The sequence below is a fragment of the Calypte anna genome, chromosome 19 (genome assembly GCF_003957555.1).
Source record: "Calypte anna isolate BGI_N300 chromosome 19, bCalAnn1_v1.p, whole genome shotgun sequence".
NCBI lineage: Eukaryota > Metazoa > Chordata > Aves > Apodiformes > Trochilidae > Calypte > Calypte anna.
Genome location: NC_044264.1, coordinates 6333576 through 6354935, shown reverse-complemented (window position 1 = coordinate 6354935; position 21360 = coordinate 6333576). Strand labels below are relative to the sequence as shown.

The following is a 21360-nucleotide window of genomic DNA, read 5'->3' as shown; positions in this document are numbered from 1 at the left end:
CCAGAGAAGGGTCTTTAGGAGAGGCTGAAGATGCAACATGGTCCACAAAGAGGCTGGAGAACTAGTTCATCAAAGACACGGTTCCCAGCCAGCAACAACATGGCAGAAACAGGCTAAATTAGGATGCAAATGTTAACAGAATAAATAATTAACCATTGAAATGACTGACCTAGAGACACAGTTGATGTTCCATCATGGGGAGCTTTAAAATCAAGATTAAGCACCTCCTTTGAAAGCATCTGTCCCAGCCCAGCTGGACATTTTGGAGTAGGTGCAGAAATCTCTCTGGCCTCTTCAGAGATCAAAATAGAGAAGGGCAATGGGCTCTGTGGTTTGCTGGGTTCATGGATCTGAGTTTGCTGTCAAGATGATCATCTGGTGTGCCCAAGCCTTGGGTGAGGCAGCAGTGTTAGGGCAGTGCTGGACAGCCCCAGTGCAGACAGGTGAGGAGACATAGCATTTATTCCAATGGATGTGCAGCCTAAACACGCAGGCAAAGCAGAGACAAGGAAATACCATGGTTTTACAGAACTGAAGCCTAAAAAAATCGGTGACTCACCCAAGGCTGTGGGAAGAGTTTTCCAAGGAAGAGGGTTTGATTTTAGAACAGAGCTTTACGCAGGGCTGCCCCTGCCCTCTCTGGTTGTTGCCTTCTGTGCCCTGTTACCTCCTGTCTCACCTTGTCATTTCCTGGATGTTTACTACTTATTGAGTTTGCTTGCTTCTTTTGGATGTTTGGAAGTAGTCAGTCACTCATCAGCAAGCGGTGATGGTCCGTGCCTGGCAGGGATTTGTCTGCTGGAAGTGGGGATAGAGAATGAGCAGAGTTCGTTATAGGGATTTGTCTCCCATTCTTTTGTCTTTCTGCATTTCCTGGCAGAAGGAAGATGATGTGAGGATTGAGGCATTTGAAGATGATTCTGAGGCTGAAGTCAGCGGAGGAGAGATGGACATCAAGGAGCTCAGAGCCAAGAAGCAAGCCCTGACCAGGAAGGTAGCTGAGCAGCAGCGTCGTCGAGACAAGATTCAGGTAGGACAGGCTGAGGAGCTGCTTTGCTTTTGTACATGGGCTCATCCTGCCTCACTGTGCTGATAGTGTGCAGCCATTTCCCTGCTGTGCTTCAGCCCTCTTGGGATGTCCTGAAGCACCTAGAGATTCCCTGGTGTGTGCACCCTGTGACGTGTGTGTGAAATCCAGCAACCAGCTTAGCTTTGTCTCTGGTGGAAGGACCAAATCAGTGTTGCTGTCCCCCCCCAGTGTAATACCTGCTCTTCCAGGCCCTGAGGTGAATGTTCTGGGGGTTCTTGAGACCCTCATGAAGCCAGACATATTTTCTCCATGGAGCTGCCAGCACACCTGGTGGCAGTAAGGCAATATATGCCAGGCAGTGGGCTGTCCCCTGGCCCAGGCAGGGCTTCCATGGCAGTGAGATGTGGTGAGAAATCAGCTTTTCTGTGCAGCAGGGCACAGGCAGACAAGGGAGAGGGTGGGACGTGAACAGCAGAGTTCATGTGGGAGCCAGCGGCAGGAAAAAGTCTGTGAGCAGCCACTGCAGCCAGAGCGTTGCCATCGTTATGGGGACAAACAGATGGGATACAGGTGATCCTGTCCTGGCCCTGGCCTGATCTGAGCATGTTTCCCAGTGGGAGCTGGTGAAGTAAACTGGTTGGACTGGGAGGAGAAGCCTGGCAGTGCACCGCTGTTGCTTTAAGAGCGGTCTCACATACATGGCTGTTGGCTGCCTCACCGCTTTGCAACCCCTCTTCCTCCAGCCTCGCAGCCCAGATGAGGATTTCTCAGCAGAGGAAAGAATTCTCCCTGGCTCCCCTCCCCCTCACCTCCGCCCTCTCTAATGCCCAGGGCCCTTCACTTCCATAATTCTTCATTTTCCAGCCTTGAACGTAAGCCAGACACATCTGTCTGGCCATATGCGTGAACTCTGCAGTGTGTGCCGAGGTGGTTGTAAAACAGGGCTGCTGAAGGCCCTACTGGGAGAGCGTGCACATGTGTACCCTCGGGCTACTGGCGCCAGGCCCAGAACCACTGCGCTTCGCTTTTCCAAACCCACCCCAACCTTTCAGATTTTGCCTTTTTTCTTCTTTTTTTTTTTTCTTTTTTTTTCATTTGAATCTTCAGCAATTCGTATCAAGGCGAAGGTAGAAGAAGTTGTGCTGGAAGGGAGGGGCCGCCCCCGCAAGCGAGTCCATTATTGTTGGCAGGTACCTGGGTCACATTAATACGAGGAGGAAGAAAGCAGCAGCGAAACGAGTGAGAGATTGGAGAGATGGGCTGTAAATTAAAGCGGCCTGAAGCCTTCCAGCCTCCCAGGGTTGTTAAGCGGGAGGTGTAAGTAAATTCCCCACTTCCCACTGCCTTGTACAGACACAGCAAACAGGAACTGCACATGTTCAGGGAGGGCAGTGTACAGCAGATCCCAGCCCCAGCCACCAGCCCAGCTGCAGCAAGGCCCCCCCGGGATGGCCGCTGCCCATTCTGCAGGGAGAGTGGGGGCTGCCTGATGTTGTCAGGGGCTTTCTCCCCCCGGCCCTGCTCCTCCCTTCCTTCCCAGCCGTGCTGGGGCCAATGCTTGTAGGCAGAGAGAGGTCAAAATGAGGGTGTGGGCAGCTTCAGGGGCTGCACAGCTGAGAGCTGAGGTGCAGTTGGAGGCTGAAGGCGCGGGGTGGAGGAGAAGTCCTTGGGGTTTCGGTAAAGTCATCCAGCCTGTAGCTATCTGGGAACAGCCTGGAGCAGAACATGTGTGCTTGCCCCGATCCTCTCCCTGCTCTGGTACTGACCACGCAGCTGGAGCTGGAGGCACTGGGGTGGAAAGTGCTGCCTGGGGAGGCCAGGTCAGAGCCAGCTCAATATCCACCCCCTCCACTTTCCCTCTCTTGCCTGTGGTCCTTGACCTTTCTAATCTTCTCAAGAGACTTTGTGTTTCTTGGGACCTGGGGATCTTCTTTCTGCCCATTTCTCTTGTTCACTGCTCATCTATGGCTCAGCATGGATGAGAGCTTCAGCTCTCCAGGCATGGCCATGTGGCTGTCCCTGAATGGTGCTGGGGACTTGGGCCCAGAAAGCCCAAGTGCAGGTGGTGCCTCCTGTAGAGCCTGATAGCGCAGGTGGTGACCCAGGGCAAAGCCTTTAGCTCTTGCTTATCAATTTTCTTTCTGTGCTCAAGGGGACTGTGGTGCCATGGCCTCACCTTGGCTGTGCAGAGTTCTGCTTCTTGCAGCTAAATTCCCTGCCTTCTCCCCAGCAGCCATTCTTGTGCTATCTCCGTGCAAGATAGCATCTTTGCCATGCTCCCCACTTGTTGCAGCCCATCTCTGCAGCTGATGGACATCTCCCACCCAAAGTTTGTCCCCAGATCACTGCTGCCACTTACCTGCCATGCACCAGCTAGCAGGGCAGCCCTGCAGGTCCTTTTTTTTGCTCTCAACCATAACCAGTGCTAGGGACACACTTAAACCTTGAGGGTGATTTGGACTTCACTGTGCTCCTTTGGTCCCTGCCTTGGCTAGGTGTGTGCAGGACAGTGGCTCAAGCTGCTGGGGAAGTACAGGTACAGGCAGGGTGAATGGCAGACCTTGGCCTGCACCAGGTTCAGGCAGAATAGGAGAGCTCAGCTTTGCTCCCCTACATGAGCAAAAACATCATTCCAAGGGGGAGAAGATAGGCCAGAGCAAGGTTAGGTTGCAGAATCGTGGAATCATTTTTTTTTAAAAAGACCCTTCAGATCACCAGGTTCAACTTAGCCCAGCACTGCCAAGACCACCACTAAACCTTGTCGCTCAGCACCACATCTACACAGCTTTGAAATCCCTCCAGGAATGGTGACTCCACCACTGCCTTGAGCATCCTAGTCCAGGGCTTGACAACTCTTTTGGTGAAGAAATTTTTCCTAATATCCAATCTAAACCTCTCCTGGCATAACTTAGGGCTGTTTCCTCTTATTCTGTCACTTGTAACTTTCCTCTCATCCCATCACTTGTAACCTGGGAGAAGAGACAGATCCAGCCTCTTTTCAGTGAGCTGTGGAGGTCATGGCCTCTTGTGTCCCTGCACAGCCCAGGTTGGCAGGAGTCAACCCTTTGCTTTTATGTGTTGACCGCTGCTCCCTGGCTGTGGTGGCAGCAACGACGTGTCAGGGTCAGAGGAGAGACCAGGTGCTGCCCAGGTACTTGGAGGCCAGGAATGCAAGTGGACACGAGTGGCAATGCCAGGGCAGGCAGCAGTGTTCTCTGCAGAGCTGTATCCCCAGCCAGCACCAGGTCCTGCCGTGCTCCCAGCTGCCCCCGCTGCTTGGCCAGGCCCTTGGTCCATGCTGTTCAGCCTCCCCTGTCCTTTGTGCCGCCGCTGCGCGCTGGGAGCGGTCGAGTTTCCTGACCGGTTGAAAACATCCCACCTGAAACATAACAGGCTCTTCCTCTCGATGCTGCTATTGTTTTTGCTCAGCATTACAGAAGCAGCTTAACCGGGGCGGCCAATTATGACACGTCTTCCCAAAATAGCCGCTCTCCTGTCCCTCCTGAGCCCACGGAACGGCCGCCCCCTTAAGATGCAGCCGCTCCTTTGTGGCAGTGGTGTGAGTAAGTGGCTAAATTTAGCCCCCGTATCCCATTCACGCTCTCCTCGGCGCGCAGGAACAATGCCGGGGGTGCACACGCGCCGACACGCACCTGCCTGGGAGCGGGTGCCTGCTGGCTACGGAAGATGCACACCCACCCACGGCGGCTCCACCACGGCGGCGGCCCCCGTATGCTACCAGGCACGGGGCACGTTTACTCCCGAGGAAGATGCTGGAGACGAACCTTGGGAGGAGGAAGCCCTGGAGCAGAGACTAAGGAGAGGCATTGTTCTCAATTCTGGAAAGTCCGCCGCCGATCCCCGTGGAGCACGCGGGTCTGGAAGGGGGCAGCGGCGCCGGGTGTCCCCGTGGTTGGAGAGCAGGTCGGACCAGGAGAGGTAGTGGCAGGATGGTGACGGCCCATCCGTCCTGGCAGAGTGGTGTGACCCTGTACAGCCCTTCACAAAGGTGATGGGGCACTTGGCTCTCTCCAGCTGTAGCTCTGAGCCTCTCTGCCAGCCTGGTGCTGTGGGCAGAGGAGCTCTGGGATCCACGTGTGGAGGTCCTGGGGCTGATGTGGAACCCCCTCCTGCACTGTGCTTGAGGTGGAGACCCTCAGGTCTCCCCCCTGGCACTCTGCAGAATAGCACCTGATGGCCTGGCTCCCAAGAGATGGGTCCCCAGTCCATCCCTGTCCAGCAGCGGCTTCCGGGGAATCCCCCAGGTGATCCCAGCTGATGGATGAGCTGGGAATTTGGGACTGTGTGTGCAGGAGTGTCTGATCTCAGTGCTGCCACCAGCTGGGGCAGCCAGGGGAGCCACCTCCAGCTCCAGCCCAGCTCCTGGGAGAAATCCCCATGGCCAGAGCAGCGGGATGGGCAGGGGGCTGCTGGTGGGAGCAGCTCTGAGGGCTGCAGTGTGTGGGTGCAGGAGATGGGAGAGAGGGATCTGCCTGGCTCCAAGGGGAGCACAGAGCCTCCAGCCTCAGAGGTGTCCTGCCATGTCCCACACTGCAGGGTCACTGTCACTGAGGCATGCAGCGTGGTTAACCCCAATAAGATGCAGTTAAAATCCGACCATCCTAAATTACCTGAGGTGAGGCTATAACTCTGCTCTTTTAACCCCACTGCTTTTCCCAGGGTCTTCTCCAAAATCCATCTCATCTGGGTACATGAGCCACTGTCTCCCCATTCTTGCATTGGGGAAACTGAGGCACAGTAGGACCAGCAGCTTGTTTCTGGTGGTGCTGACAGCACAGAAGCCGGGCCCCAGCTGTGCGCATCCCAGTCTGCATCCTCACACTCTTCTTTCTCCCCGTGGGACCATGCCCCACGCACCGGCAGAAGGGTTAACGCGGTGCTCACCTCCCCAGTTCCCCGCACATGGGCTCCCTGGGCTCCCTTTCATCCCTGGCTGGGGGCCAGCCAGCGTCCGCATGAATCACAGGCCACTCCTCTCCCCCCCCCCCAGTCCCCCTCCCGCCCCAAAACCCCTTGGCCGGAGGCTTCTGCAGCCTTTTACTCACACAAACAAAAATAAATCTCACTGCCGGCCTCTGAACTCTGCAAAGGCGAGTTTCCCTCTGGCTCCCCGAGCGGCCCGGAGCTGTGCACGGGGACTTGGCACGCTCCCCGCCGACCTCGCTCTTTCACTCCCGGCGCATCCTGTGTCCTTCTCTCACCGGGCGGCCCGGCGAGAGGAATGGGACGTGACGGCCGGCACAGGCGTTGCTCACGGCTGCCAGGAATCGGCCGGGTACGGCTTGCAAAAGCCACCGGGAGGCAAATGCCACACACAAGGGTACTGCCCCGCCCCCACCTCCCCCCACTGTCACCCCCGCAGCCCCTGGCTGGAGGGGTCGGTGAGCTTCCCACTCACACCCTGCTTCCAAAGTCACCTGCAGGGGGTCAGGGAGCTGTATTGGGGTGCTGACAGGGGTCCCCTCCTGCCACTGGCCATTGTAGGATTGTCATCGCCGTGTGGTTTTGCCCCCCCATTCCTGCAAGTTCAGGGTCATCGACCTTTTTTCGCCCCCTCATAAGGGACGTGCTCTAGGTCTCTGTGTTGGCCAGTAGGGCCTTTCTCCATCTTCTGTGGCAGGTGGAGCTCAGTTGTGGAGTTAGGAGGTAGCTGTAGCTTGTACCATGCCACAGGGCAGTGCCAGTATCTCCCTGGGTGAAGGCAGAGGCAGGCAGGGATGGCAGCCAGCACGTATCTGGCCATGGCAGTGTCTGGATGGGGACACTGTTGCCATCTCAGCTGCCCATGTGTGATGGGGGCTGTGTATCCCTGAGGTGTCACAGACATGGCATGGTGCCCCTTCAGCCCATCATCCCTTGGGGTCAGTGGGAGCTTCAGCCCTAGGACCAGCACTGCCAGGAAGAGGAGGGTGAGGTTATGATTGCCTTGCCTGGAGACACTTGTGGGAGGTGGCAACATCAAGCCTCCTTAATTTAAAGCCAGATGACAACACTTGGAAATGGATTAAAAAACACTTCTTTCCATGGCCACTGCTGGCCCGTGCAGCTCAGCATTCCAGGGTGCCTCTAAGGCTTTGGTGTGACTGCAGGAGGGATCAAATCCTCACCCTGGGCAGGGGAGATCCCGAGAACGCTCGACAGAACAGGGTTGGTGGTCATCTCCTGTCCCTGGGTGGGTGCAAACTTGGCCTCGCAAGGATTTGCATGGTGGATGTATTCCACAGCAGTGCTGCTGTGCTCCATGGGTGACCGGTTCCTATTAGAGGCAACAAACATCAGCAAGTCCAGGGGAAGCTATTTTTAAGTAGAGGAAGCACTAGAATAGCATCCTGAGTGTTTTAAGCCTGTGACTTACTAAAGAGCCCAAGTCCTTCGATAGCGTCAAAAGTAATACGTGAGCTCTTGGGTCCAGTTTTGGCAACTTGCATCATCCAGAGGTTCAGGTGCAACCCTGAAGGGCTGCTAGTAAGACCCAGCAGACCCTTCCCCTGTACACACACCTCTGGTGTCCAGTGGATGTGAAGGGCTCAGCCAGGGACAGTGCTGTGGGTTTTCAGGGCTGGAACCCACCTGGTTTCCCAGCTGGATGTAGTCAGAAAAGGCAAGGCACATGCAGGAGTTGGTGGGACAATGAGTGAGATACCCAGGCCCATCATCCCTGCCCCACAGATGCCTACTCCCTCTGCCTGCTCAGGGTCCTTGTGTTAGGATGCTGTTGGCAGGACTTGTATGTCCCAAACCAGTTTGTTTCGCCACTGTCACCATGAGCTGTTTCCATATGGAGCCCCAAAACCCCCCTCCTCCAGCCCCTTTTTCTCCCTGCTGCTTTCCATCAGGGTTGATTTCCTGGCACCAGTGCAGATAGTCCTGGCAGCTTCCAGTCCTGCAAAAGGGACAATCCTGAATACACCTCTACTTTCAGTGCTGGTCCCAGTTCTTTCCAGAACTTGGATTGGGCTGTTTTCCTAGTAGAGTGCTCTCTTGGAGACTTTTGCCATCCCACTCATGTGTGTCCTTTAGACCTGCAAGAGTTGAAGTTTGAAGTGTGCAGGTGAGACGGATGCAGCCTCCTGCCAGTCTCCTTGCTGCAGATCTGTGTGCCAGGCAGGCTTATCTTCTGCTGTCAGGGTCCACAGGGCTGATGTCCTACTTACTCATCATTTGTCCTTCTCCTCCAGGCTGTGCTGAAAGACCAGAGTCAAATGAGGCAGATGGAGCTGGAGATCAGGCCTGTCTTCCTGGTCCCAGACACCAATGGCTTCATCGACCATCTCAGCAGCTTGATAACACTTCTGGACTGCAGGAAATTCATCCTGGTGGTGCCCCTAATCGGTGAGTAGGACCAGTGCTTTCCTTCTCCCCTAGAACAGGCATTTCCTCTATGGCACCTCCCTCTCTCTGTGCCCCACATGCCCATGGTGCCTGTGTGGTCTGGAGCCTCTCGGCTCATCCTGGCCCCCGTCCTCCTCCTGTCTCACCCCAGCTGTGGCCAACTTTCCTTAATCCCATGTTACCCTTCTCCCTTCCTGCCAGCTTTCTGTCTGCAGTGCTCAGTGAACTCCTCCTGGTGAGTTTTGGGGGTGCCAGGGGCTGTGAGAGAGAGGAGGGTGTTAAATGGGATTCAGAGGGAATTTTGGAGGGAGCAAGGAGGAAGAATTGTTAAACAATCAGAGCAGATAGAGCTTATCCCAGCTGAGCTGGGGCTTAGGCAGCCTGAGCAAATGGCCGGCCTGTGTCCCAGTGTCTCAGAGCTGCTCAAGCCCAGCCCTTCTTTTTATCCTTATAAAGCTTGCAGTAAAACAGCAAGCTGGTTCCCGTTATTGGTAAACACTCACCCTGGCAGATAACGGCTGTGCTGCTGGGTGGTCTCCCAGGGTGGCTGGAGGATTTGGTTAGATGCCTTTGCTCTGATTGTTTGATCATGCTCTGGGCTGGAGGTAGTGTTCCTCCAGCCAGTGTCCCCTGGCGTCTGGCACCTCCCAGTGCCAACCTGGAGTTCAGAGGAGCCCCAAGGGCAGCAGGAGAAGCTGGGGCAGAAACAGGGCTGAGCCCATGGGCTGCCTCAACCCAGCTGCAGCCTCAGGAGGCTGTGGGCCAGCTCTGTCCTGTGGGCATTTCCTGCATTCAGGTGTATGCTTGAACCCCTCTCCTGCCCTCCCAGCCATTACAGAGCTTCTTTCTTAACTCTTCCTGCCCCACAGCTAGTGTCCAGCTGTTGTCACAGAATTACAGATCCTTCTCAGTCGGGTGAACAGCCTGGCTCCAGAAGGATGCCTGGGGCTGGGGATGGGACCCCTGGGTGGAGGGAGCAGGGCTGACTGCTTGTTCAGCTCAGCCAAGGAGCTCCATGGCTTGGCACCACAATGCCAGGGCTTTGTGTGGAAGCAAAGGGAAGGAAGGTGGCAGAAAGGAAGGAAAGTGGCAGCACCAGCAGAGCCTGGGCAGCCCTGGGGGCTGTGGAGCCTCTTAACACCTGGGAAAGCTGTGACCTGCCCTGTGGAGCTCCTCCATCCCAGCCCCAGCCAGGAGCATTGATTCCAGGAGAGCTGAAAACCTTGGTCCTGTCCTTGTCCAAGATGCTGCTGCCCTGAGACTGCAGAAGGAGCCTGGCCTGGTCCACAGCGGGCAAGAGGAGCTGCAGCTACCGAGCAACTTCAGTGCTCTCCTGTCCTGCTGCATCCCTGCACAGGACATGACATGGACAGAGGACATGAGCTGGGGGCTGTGGCTGCTGGGCGCAGAGACCTCAGTGCTGTGCCTCATCACCAAGCTGGAGATCCACACGATGCCCTTTCCCTGCACGGGTCACTCCTCCTGGCTCTTCCTGGGGATTCACCAAGGGGTTAAGCGCTCAGCTTCGCGTTGGGTTTGTTTCTCTTGCTCTTTAACCTGCTCTGTGCTCCTTGAGGCTGACCCCGCCATGGAGAAGCCAGGCCTGGTGCAGAAGCACAAACAAGCCTCCCCTTTGAAGCCTGTTTAGCTTGGAAGCAGGAAGGCGGATTTCGGGAGGGAATACCAGCTTTTCCTGTTTGATGTTCCGTTCTTGCACGGCTCCCCCCACCCCGGGCCCAGCCGTGCATTGTGTGGAAATGGCAGCATCAGGTCGGTAGCAAGAAGAGTTGCCTGGCCAGCGAAGAGCAAAGCAGCTCCATGCAGCTTTAATTTGAATACCCAGACAGTGAGTGCCAGTCTCACCATGGAACAGAGCGATCACGCAGGCTCCCCGGGCAGTGATTCACAGCACTGGGGAGAGGCCTCAGACCCCGAGCTCTCTCCCCGAACCCCCAAGGAATGCATAGTTCCCACTTGAACTCAGGACTTGGCTCCAGGCTCGGAAACAATCTTCAGAAATGAAGCCATGGCTAAAAGACACACACACACACACACACACACACACACACAGTGAGTGCAGAGGCTGCCTCCTGCACACGTGCACCCCAGCCCTCCTGCACACACCCAGCCCTCTTACACCCTCTTACCCCATCGCAGGGGAGGAGGACAAGATGCTTCTGCACACATCTGGCCCCACACTCACGTGCCCAACCTCAGCAGCATCTTGCTGGCACACACACTCTCGGATCTAGCGACAGAGTGGCTCTTCCAGCAGCCCCAGCACCAGGGGGTGGGTCCCTCCGGAAGCTCTGCTGGGGTCCCTTGGGCTTCTGCTGAGCTTGGGGGGTCGAGGCAGCTGAGGTTCCTGGAGGAACAGGAGGCTCTAAGGCTTGATGGGCTCCACTAAAGGCCAATGAGCTGGGAATGTGCCTGATCCCAGGCTAAACCATGTGTCAGGACAGATGTGTGAACCCAGATGAGCGAGGTGTTGGAAAGAGTGTGTTCCCTGCCAGGAGTCTGGGATGATGGCTTTAGGTGGGGAAGATAGGGCCACAATTTACACGGGAAACTGTGCTGGAGTGGGAGCTGCCTGCTCCCAGAAGTGCCTTTGTTCCTGTGTGCAGCCCCATGGCAGGAGGGCAGCAGATTTTTGGGTCTGAAAGTCAGTCCAGGGAGCTAAGAGGTGCAGCAGGGCAGGAGGCAGGGTGCTGCTGGGCATCCCTGTGCTCAGAGGAGGAACAGGCTGCGGGAGGCTGTGGGTTGCTGACCCCAAATGTGGAGCTGCCATCAGTTATGAGGCAGGAGCGTGGAGTAGGGGACACGGTGGTGGTCCTGGTATTTTGCAGAGCAGAGTGAGATGCCCTTAGGGAACATTAACCCACACAAGGTGCCTGCACTGTCAGGACCAAGCCAGGTGACCTACAGAGGTGGAAGGCAGCAAAGCTTTTCCAGACCCACAGCCAAGTCCAGGAGTGCAGGGACACTGCCGCAGCTGAACCTAGATTTCCTGAGCCAGCTCCCAGTGCCCCGGCCCCAAGGCCTTGGCAACTTGCGTGCTCCAGCAGCAGGTCATGGGAGCACCTTGTCCCATAGTAACTGTACCTCCTCTTCCTGTTTGAAGTGATAAACGAGCTGGATGGCCTGGCCAAGGGCCCGGAGATGGAGCACCGGGCTGCAGGCTATGCCCGCCAAGTGCAGGAGAGAGCCAGGAAGTCCATCGAGTTCCTGGAGGAGAGATTTGAGAGCCGGGACAATTGCCTGAGGGCTCTGACCAGCCGAGGCAATGAGCTGGAGTCCATCTCCTTCCGCAGTGAAGACACCACTGGCCAGCAGGTAAGGGATGTCCCAGACCCAGGAGGACAGGATGCAGAGATGGTGATGTCAAGGGATGGAGAGAATGATGGTGATGCCAATACTCTTCACCGCTGAGGTCCATGGAGTCTGAGCAGGAGTAGCTCTGTCCCCCCTGTTGAAGGCAGCTGAGCAGATGCCTGCAGGCTGTATGTTTTGGCTCCCAGCAGCCCTGCTCTCTGCTGCCCTATGGTTATATTACAAGGGCAGAGCAGAAATCATGCATGGAGTTGCAGGTTTTTCCTGACAGGGGTAACGTGGCCCTTTTTTTCCAGGGAAACAACGATGACTTGATTCTCTCCTGCTGCCTCCACTATTGCAATGACAAGGCCAAGGATTTCATGCCCTCCAACAAAGGTAGAACATCCTCATGTCCTTGTTGTTCCTTCTCTTGCATCCCACAGATCCTTCTCATTTCTCTTTCACAGCCCTTGGAGCTGATCCCTCCCACATTTTGTCTCTTTCAACACCAAGGTGCCACCTCCTGCCTCTGCTAGCCCCAGGCTGTGGCCCTCTCACCACTTTGCCAAATGCACACCTCACAGTGCTGGGGATGCCCCAGGCTGTTCGAAGCCCACTGTAAATATCAAGGGGGCAATTTCACAGTGCCAGAAGCAGTGATAAAGGGCCAGAACCAGCCTCTTCCATGCAAGCCCTGGTGCTTTTTGGCCCAAGGCCCTTTTCCCTTCCCAGTGCTGGGTTGGCATTGGCCATGTGTGCTGGGACCAGACAGCCCCCCGAGCTGTTGCCAGGACAGTGGGGATGGGAATCGCATCAGCAGCTGCCCAAGAAATCAACCCACATTTGTCAGTGCAAATTCTTAGCAGCTTAACTTGTCAGATTCACAGAGAAACCGTCACCAAATGTTTATGTGCAAATGATGCTGAATTTTGAAATCATGTGGATTATGGGGAATGGGGCCTGACAAGCTGACAGCCTCTGGTTTGTAACAAGGAGGCGCGTCACCAGCACGGAGCAGAGGATGTTTATTGTTACACATTTCTTAAAGTGTCCGCACAAAGCCTCCCAGTCCCACTTTCAGCAGCTCTTAGCGCCATGCCTGCTCTCCTGCTGTGTCCCCACTCCCCTTCCTCCCTGCACGGGCTGACCAGGGTACTCACCTTACCATCCTCACCCCGACACCGTGACCGTAGCCCGCGTTCCTGGCCACCCGCCCCTTCCCCTCGTCCTGCCGCTCCCTGTGCAGCCAATCTGGGCCCATGTTGGGCTCCCATAAACTCTGTTTTTTCCATTCCCGTCCTGGCTCGGAGGCACTGTGTTTCCTGTGCTCATAGGAACAGTACTCTGGTCACAGGACCCAGCTGCTTACACATACCCCATATGCTTCCCCTGCTTCACACACACGTAAGCGTGGCTCCCACATCCCAGCCCAGCACGTTGCGTGCGGGGCAGCTCATCCATCTGGGGGCAAGATCCCTTTGGTTATTTCTCAGGCTTCAACTCTCTCTGGTTGTCTGAGCCCCAGCCAGAAACGCCTCAGTGTCAGTGGCGACTCCAAAAAAGCTTCGCACACACAGAAAAAAAAAAAAGAAAATCAGGGTTGGTTTTAGATCTTATAATGAGATCACCAGAATAATAGCACCAGCTTCCTGCTGGAGCCAGGGTCGCGAGCTGTCTTCCTGGCCTGGGTCAGGCAGAAGGACCTCCTCTTCCCTGCCTGCAGCACAGCACCGTGTACCAGGCAGGCAGCGGGCAGCCCCGGGGCTGCAGGCAGGGATCACAGATCATCCCCCAGACAGCATCAGGGAGGGAGATGATGGCTTTTGGGATGAAGTGTTGCCTCCAAGCCACACCAGGAAGCCTTGGCTTGGAGCTGGGAGCACTGCCAGGGTGTGTAATGGGTGCAAGGGCAGGGGCAGAGCAGGGAGGTCTGAGTTTGATACCACTCTCACTCTCATTGCAGATGATCCCATCCGTTTGCTCAGGGAAGTGGTTTTGCTGACAGATGACCGGAACCTGCGAGTCAAAGCGTTGACCCGCAACGTGCCGGTGCGGGACATCCCCACCTTCCTCAAGTGGGCTCAGGAGGGCTGAGAGGGGGCCGAGTGGGGCCAACAGCCCCCTGAGAGAGTCACACAGCCTGTTATGGTGGGAGACCGGCTTCAGCGGCGGCCCTCACCACACGCCGCCTTCCAGCCCACCACGAACAATAAACGCCACGTCTTCAACCCACCCCAGAATGGCCGTGCTGCCAAGGGCCCCCCCACCCCGAGGGCAGACCAGCTGGAAAGGTCATTGCTGTGGATGGTTCACGTGGAGGTTGGGACCCATTGAGGGTCCCACCAGCCTTTGGGCAGTGCCGGGGAGGAGCTGGCAAGTCCCGCTGGCTAGGGAAGCTTTGGGCAAGCCCGCCAGCTTTTTGCTTGGTTTGCTTGGTGGCAGAGAGCTCAAGTCATTAGTCAGTGGCTCTTTGGGTTTGTAGGCTGCATTGGCAGAGACCAGGGAAACGCCAGACTTTGGGATTGCTTAGTCTATAGCTTGTGCCCCTCGGAGAGGCCGTGGACTTCAGGGGCAGGTTCCTTCCTGCCCCAGCCTGTTCGTCCTGCATGGCCCAGGCAGCCCCAGGCCACCGGCCCCTTCCCTGCCCCACACAGGGGTTGCTGTTTGCAGAGTTGCTTGTTCTCTCCCTGGTGCAGGTTTTGCTTATTTTTCATTTCACATTTCAGCGTAGGTTAAGTTTCAGGTGTGTGCCCTGCATGCTTTGTGGGGGAAAAGCTTTGAACACCCCCCAGATCCCCCCACAGCTCCTTTGTGTTCTGCTCCCTTGCCCTTACCTACCCCTTCCCTCCTCCCCCAGCCCCTCAGTCCCTTTAGCCACGTTTTCAACATAAGACTCAGCATGAGGCTAACAAAATCCTCTGCATCGCCAAGGACCAGCTGTCCCACAGGTCCCATGCATTCTCACATTGTCACAGACTCCTTCTGCATGTGGGATATGGCTTCTACCCATGGCTGAGGGACTGTGGAGAGCCAGGGCAATGCCCAGCCTGTTGCCACTTGATCAGCAGAGAGGGTCCCTTCTAGATTTGCTCCTTCACCCTGGAGGGTGCAGTGATGGCACCCATTGCTTTGCCATTGGGTCACCCTGCACCAGGAGCTTGTGCAGGGTCAGGGCTTTGCTGACCCCCCCTCCAAACCATGTTGTCCCACCACCAAGTTCCCCCCTTCCCTGGCCCAGTTAGACACCAGATACAGAAGCTTAAGAGGGAGCATTAACCTGCAAAGCAGAGCCCCTGGAGCTCTGTCAAGTCCAAGTCCCATGAGCAGAGGATGGGAGTGACCCCCACAGCCGTCCCCAGTCCCTGCTGGGGCACCTCGGCCGTGGGAGGGAAGCAGCAAAGGTGGTGGAGGAAGCAGTAGGATGAAGCCCAGCATTTTCCTTTCCTGCGTGGGTGGCTCAGAACCGGTGTCTGCATCAGGAAGTCCAGCGTTACCCCTGTGCCAGCTGCCTGACGGCCACCATTGGGGTCAGAGCCTTGGTGACACAGTGACAAAGATGAGCAGGTTTGTGCTCGTCAACCTCAGCTGTATGAACACCTGGGCTGCCAGCAAAGGGTGATCTGTGCTGCGGGGCAGAGCCTGTCTGACAGAGACTTTGGGGTGCACAGACCTGGTGCCGGGCACATGAAGACATCACCACAGCTGAGCCCCCTGGGACCATGGAGCACACAGCACCCACACCCTGGTACATGCCTGCAGCTGCCTGCAGCACTGCTGGCTGTGAGCACCACATAGACTTTGCCTTCTCCTCCATGCTGGGTGTGTTTAAATAGTTGTTTTTTAATGGAGCTGCCCCGAGGCTCCTTTCCAAATCCTTCCTGGGGTACCACCAGCTCAGAGAGACCTGTGGGTCTGCTGGTTGCTGACCCCTCATGCTTTGGCACAAGCTCAGCCATGGGACAGAGCTCTTGCTGCCACCAGACCAGTTGGCACGAGGGCAAGCAGAGTGGGGGCTCACCAGCCTGAGTGTCCCAAGCTTGGGGCCATCCATGCCAGGCTGTCACCGTGAGCCCACCATGTTTCTGAGAGGCAGCCACTTTCGGTTTGTTTTGTTAAGATGGTTTTAATAATTTTTAGTATTAAACACTTGTCTGTGCAGTGTTTTGTTTCATTAGCTGTCAATGGGCAAGTTTGTTGTCAAGGTTGGGGCAGGGGTGGGTGCAGGGCGCGACGGCAGTGGGACTTGTTTGTACGTACAAGGACGATGGTGGCCCTGTCCCCCCTGCAGCTGCTGCTGCCCCCAAAACTGAGGGCGCTCCACGCACCCCTCACTCCGCACCCATCATCCCACCTCGAGGTCATCTCCCACCCCCACTCAGTGCCGACCCCCACACCAGCCAGACCCACCCCCAGAAAAGGACACGAGGCCAGGCGTGTTTAATGTCACTTTATTGCTCATTCTGTTTCGACTATAGAAAAAATAAAAACAAACGAAACAAAACAACAAAAAGGGCGAGGAGCCCGTGTACAAATTGGACGTGATACAGAGGGGGCCGGGGGCCCCACTGGGAGCTGCCAGCTGTGCTTTGGGTGCTGCTGTGGCTCCGAAGGGAGGCTGTTAGCCTGAGGGAACCCCCGGGGACCAGGGAGACACCGGGCAGCAGCGGCCAGCTCAGGTTAAGGCACAGTGGCGGCGAGGCCGGGGACAGTCGCTGCTGGCGGCCACCCCGGGGGCCTCGTGTGCAAAGGAAAGGACGGGCTGCAGGGAGGGGAGAAGCTTCACATTAGCCCCAGGCAGAGGGGTCAGGGCACCGGCCGGGGGGGGTCCAGGCTGGGGGAGGCTTTGCCCACAGTGAGCAGAGGCAGGAGAGGGATTCGGCAGTGGCAGGGATGCCCCTAGAGGGGGGCTGGGCCCCTAGGGGGGAGCCCAGCCTGGGGCAGCCCCTCCACTTCCCTCGGCTCTAACCTCCCCCTGAGCGCCCCCGCAGCCCTTGCCCACCTCCCCATAGCTGACAAACCAGGCTGCTTTGTCTTTGTCATGAACTCCCTGGGCTGGCCCTACTGCACTGAGGACGGGCATCTTTGGCAAAAAAAAAAAAAAAATTTTTTTTTTTTTTTTTAAATCGAGGCAAGTTGCTGCCTGAGGGCAAAGCCACCAGGTCCCTGGGCCCCCCCCCCGGACATCCCTGATGGCAAGGTGCCTGCTAGGGCAGGGCCCAGGGGCTCAGTCTGTGACGGGCCCTGCCTCACCCCCCAAAAAATGTGGGGCCAGGAGGTCAGTGCTTGCTCCAGAGAAAGGAGCATCGCAGTTTCCCAGCCCCGACCCTGGCATAGAGTTGACCATTGTCCCCTCTCCCTGCGCCCGCTGCTCATTTTCCACTGTCCCCTTCCATCAGTCTGTCCACACTCTCAGCATGTCCCCAGGGGTGACCAGGCTGGCACCCCCCCCCCCCAGCCCCGCATGGTCATGCTCCTGCTCAGAACAGATGCAGCACTCCAGCCATGATGGACAAACTACTCACGGCCCTGCAGTGATGGAGGTGGCACAGTCTGGGTCCTGTGGTGGCAGAGCTCATGGCCAGCAGGTCCCACCGTGGCGATGGGGCAGCTGTCGAGGGGGTCCCCTCACCTGGGGGGCATTGCTGGGGACAGCCCTGAGGTATGGAGCCGGCTCATGTCCTCCAAAGCCTCAGGGTGCAGCCCAGCCTCACAGCTTGTGCTTCATTCCCGCCCCAATGCCGGGGGCCCAGCATCACCCCATGGACAGGGGGAAGCCATGCCACGAGGTCAGTCCCTGAATTATCGGCTTCTCTCAGGTGAGATGGGGCACTCATGGCAAGACGTGCCATCCAGCCATCCTAGGGCAGCTCTCACAGGACCTTCCACTACGAGCAAGTTCTCCGGGGCCATCATCAGCGCCAGGGGATGAGCACCCACTGCCTCTCACCCCCTAATCCCCCAGCTCCACACGGGGCAGTGAGGAGAGCCCAGTGACCCCCCCTCACCCCCCGGCTGGGCCGGTGCTAGGGAGGTGAGTATCGCTCTATGGTCCGGGCGGCCTCGGCATGGAGGTGGGGAGCCTGTGCCAGCACCTCAGCCGCCTTGTCCTGGCTCAGCCCAAGGTGCTCGGCTGTGAACTTGGCCAGAGGGTAGAGGCTCTCCATGGCCTTGGGGTCGCTGAGGAAGTGCGAGGTGTGGGAGAGCAGCTCAGCCGCCTTCTCCTGCTTGAGCCCCAGCTGGTCAGCAGTGAGGCGGGCCATGGCATAGACACTGTCAGGGAAGTCCAGCTTGGTTTTCCCATCGGGGCCGGCCGCGTGCATCTTCATATGGCTGATGAGGTTGCGCTGCTGGGCAAACTTCCCGCCACACACCTGGCACTCATAGGGCTTCTCTCCTGAGTGGATGCGCATGTGCTCGGTCAGGCGGTACTGGCGGGTGAAGCGCATCCCGCAGGCATCGCAGGCGAAGGGCTTGAGGCCAAGGTGGCTGCGCATGTGGCGGGTCATGGTGCCACGTTGCGTGAACTTCTTGCCGCAGATGGTGCAGGGGTAAGGGCGAGTCAGCCAGTGCGTCTTCTCGTGCTGCCGCAATGTGGCCGGGTCTTTGTAGGACTTGTCGCAGGAGGAGCAACGGTAGGGTCGCAAGATGTCACCAAGTCCTGGGCCACCTTTGTCCAGGAAGGGCACAGCCTGCTCAGCTGCTGCCTTGTGATAGAGCTCCTCTTCGTTGTGGGCCTCCACATGGGCATTGAGCTGCTCAGAGCTGGGGAAGCCCTTGCCACAGGGGATGCACACATACAGGTTGTCACCCAGGCTCTCCGGCTCATAGCCCAGGTGGTTGCAGTAGCGGTCCAGTGCATCACCCGGTGAGGGGCCCTCGCTGCTGCCCGTCTCCTCACTTGTGCTGTTATCGGGCTCCAGGTCGTTGCTCTCCACACTGGGGTAGCGAGGCTGAGGTGCCGCGGGCGGTGACTCGGACTTTTCCTCCCGCTCCAGCTCCTTCTCTGTCTCCCCCTCGTCCAGGTAGGGGCCCAGGGGCTCATGCTTCATCCAGCGGTACATCAGCTCGCGCCCATCAGCGCGGGGCAAGGGGGGCTCAGGGCAGGGCGGCGTGCTGCGGAAGGGGTCGGGGGCATGGGGGTGCCCCCCCGGCTCACCACCCGGTGGGGAGTCCTTGTAGGCGGCGGGGTGGCCAGCCAAAAGTCCAGCGCTGATGGGAGGGCTGTCATGTCGTGGGGGTAGAGAGGGCTCGCGGGGCTCACCGGGCAGCAGGCGGTCGGTGGGCAGGAGCTGGGTGGAAGGGCCAGTGGGGCTCTTTTTGGAGAGGTCAAGGCCGCAGGGCGGTGAGCAGTGGCGCTCAGGGGGGCACAGCCCATGGGGGTGCAGCGGGGCTCCCTGGGTGGCCGAGGCGTACAGCTCCCCACACTGCGTGTTAAGCGGTGTTGAGGGCTCCACAGGTGGCAGGTCCACAGGCCGTGGTGTCCCCGAGTAACAGGCCTGGATGACCGGCGTGGCAGCCCGCAGCCCCCTGCCCAGCTTGTAGGGTGCGTAACCCCCACGCAGGTGACAGTACTTGCCACTGCGTTTCAGTTTCTTCTTGCAAAGGGCCACCAAGCCAGGGATCTGGAGGTAGCTGGCGGCGGCCAGCACAGCACCCAAGCTTTGCTCGCCACCCGGCTCGCACTCGGCCAGGCGGCCGGTGTAGATGAAATCAAGGATGAGTCGAAAGATGCCGGGGCTCACCATCTCATGGTCCAGGTTGAGCAGGTTGTCGTGCACCACCAGCGACTTGAGGTAGGCGCTGCTGGCCGCCAGGATGTTCTTGTGCGCACGGAAGAGCGCGTTCTGCACCACGATGATCACGTCGCACAGGAAGCCCTTGGTGCGCTGAGTGTTCAGCTGCAGCAGCAGCTGCCGCGAGTGGCTCGGCACCTCCATGGCGTCCAGCATCCCGCTCCTCGCCCGCCGCCCTGCAACACACCGGCGTCGTCAGCCTCGCAACCGGCCCTGGGTGCTCGACCCATACATCGGCGGGGAACTCAACCCGCACACGTCGGGGGGGGGGGATGTTGGGGCTCAGCCCCGCACGCCACCGTGTCCCGGCCACTCTGCGCAACCGCCTGGTCGGTGCCACCGCTTATAAGGGGACTTACTTCTTGGCGGGCTGGGGGGGCGTGAGGGGGGTGAAAACCCCCAGAGGCTTTTGGAGAAAGTGACATCACCCGCAGCCGCCGCAGCCAATGCCGCGCCCCGGCACCCCCGCGCCCACCTGCTGGGGAAAAGCAGTGGAGGGAAACCGGCCCGGTGCCCCCCACCCGTCCCTCTTCCCGGGGCTGCCGCCCGACGTTACCTGCCGCTGCCGCGGCTCCCCGCGGTGCTTCCCCGCTTCTTATTCTTCCCAGTCCCGGGAGGCGGCCAGCCGTGCCCCCCCGGGCACCTCCCGCCCCCCGTTTCCTCTCCCCCTTCGCCCCCCTCCGCGAGGTGAGCGGGGGGACAGCCGGGGAAATGGGCGGGGGGGGGATGCGGGACCTCCCCTCCCCGCCTCCACTCTGGTACCGGTCCCCCCCACCCAGGTGGGTAAAGCCAAGCACCCGCGCAGCTACTTTTTGCCTTCCCCCCTCCCCCCCCCCGTTTTTAAATTTTCATACGGTGCCCTGTGTGCCCCCCACCCCTCCACAACCCTTGCTTTACCTGGGCGCCCGGTGGCCTCCGCCAACCAGCCGAGGTCTCGGTGAACTCTCATGGCTCAGCCCCGGGGGGGCCGCCGCCGGTTGCTGTTCCCCTCCACCCTCCTCCTCCGTTGTTGCTGTTGCTCCTCCATACCCCGCGCTCCCGGCCGGTCCCACGGAACGGGAGGAGGAGGAGGAGAAGAAGAAGAAGGAGGAAGAGGAGGAGGTGGTGGTGGAAGAAGTAGCAGCGATTCCTCGGGGTTCCCGACGCCGCCAACTCGGAGGTGAAACCCGGGCTGCGAACTCCCCCTGACCCCGGCCTGAACTCCGAGCAGAGCCGCTGGCTGTTAAAGGGACGGCGGGAGGTTTTCCTCCTCCCATCCCCGGGCGGGGCACCGACAAGCCGGGCCCCCCCCACCTCCCTCCACCTCCTCCTTCTTTTCCTTCTCTGCCCTCCCTCCCCATCCCGGTCTCCTCCTCTTCACCCAGGAGGTTTTTCCTCCCCCCCCCCAGACCGGTCTCGCCCCGACCTCACCGCCCCCTCCGGGGTCTCCATCCTTAGGGAACTGTTTTTAGTCCGGTGACAGCGAGGGGGAGGGGTGGTGGCCGGGAGCTCCGGAGCTCCCGCTCCCCCCTCTCGCTGTCACCGGGCACAATCCGATGTCCCCCCCCTCTAGGTACCGCTCGCAGGGTGCCATCTAGTGGCTCCCGGTACGCTCCACCCCTGCCGGTTACCGGCAGGTGCGCAGTGGGACCCGACGGGGCGGACGGTGGGGAAGGGTAAAATAAAATGTCTCGAGGGGTGCGAGGGGGGTGTTCTCTGCTAGAGAGCTGTGTTTGCTGCCCCACCCAAGGGGTGGGTGCTGATAGACATAAGGGGGACACTTGTGGGGAGTGGGTGCTTATTTGGGGGACCTTAAGGATTCAGGTGATGTGGGGAAGGCGTTTGGGGATGAGGGGGGAGGAGGCAGCCGGCCCTAATTTGTTGCTGGTGGGG

The 21360-nt window shown here is 58.5% G+C and overlaps 2 protein-coding genes across 7 annotated transcripts in view; one reads left to right on the top strand and one right to left on the bottom strand.

The window, feature by feature from the left end:
• The window catches only part of SMG6 (SMG6 nonsense mediated mRNA decay factor), a 110628-nt gene extending 94775 nt beyond the window's left edge, over positions 1-15853 (top strand). For all 5 annotated transcript variants that reach the window (XM_030462262.1, XM_030462263.1, XM_030462264.1 and 2 more), the window contains 5 exons: positions 881-1030; positions 8230-8383; positions 11505-11716; positions 12010-12091; positions 13659-15853. In XM_030462262.1, the coding sequence (XP_030318122.1) occupies positions 881-1030; positions 8230-8383; positions 11505-11716; positions 12010-12091; positions 13659-13789 (729 nt within the window). In that variant the 3' untranslated portion in view covers positions 13790-15853. The remainder of the gene's footprint in view (positions 1-880; positions 1031-8229; positions 8384-11504; positions 11717-12009; positions 12092-13658) is intronic.
• A 274-nt stretch (positions 15854-16127) lies between these two features.
• Positions 16128-20757, bottom strand: HIC1 (HIC ZBTB transcriptional repressor 1). 2 transcript variants are annotated; one of them, XM_030462503.1, is made up of 2 exons: positions 20386-20757; positions 16128-19664 (listed from the first exon to the last, which is right to left on the bottom strand). In XM_030462503.1, exons 1-2 carry the CDS (start codon positions 20435-20437, stop codon positions 17719-17721), a joined length of 1998 nt encoding a protein of 665 aa, XP_030318363.1. In that variant the 5' UTR covers positions 20438-20757; the 3' UTR covers positions 16128-17718. The 2 variants fall into 2 exon arrangements, with proteins under 2 accessions (XP_030318363.1, XP_030318364.1); XM_030462504.1 differs by lacking the exon at positions 20386-20757 and adding an exon at positions 19848-20017.
• Positions 20758-21360: the final 603 nt, after the last annotated feature.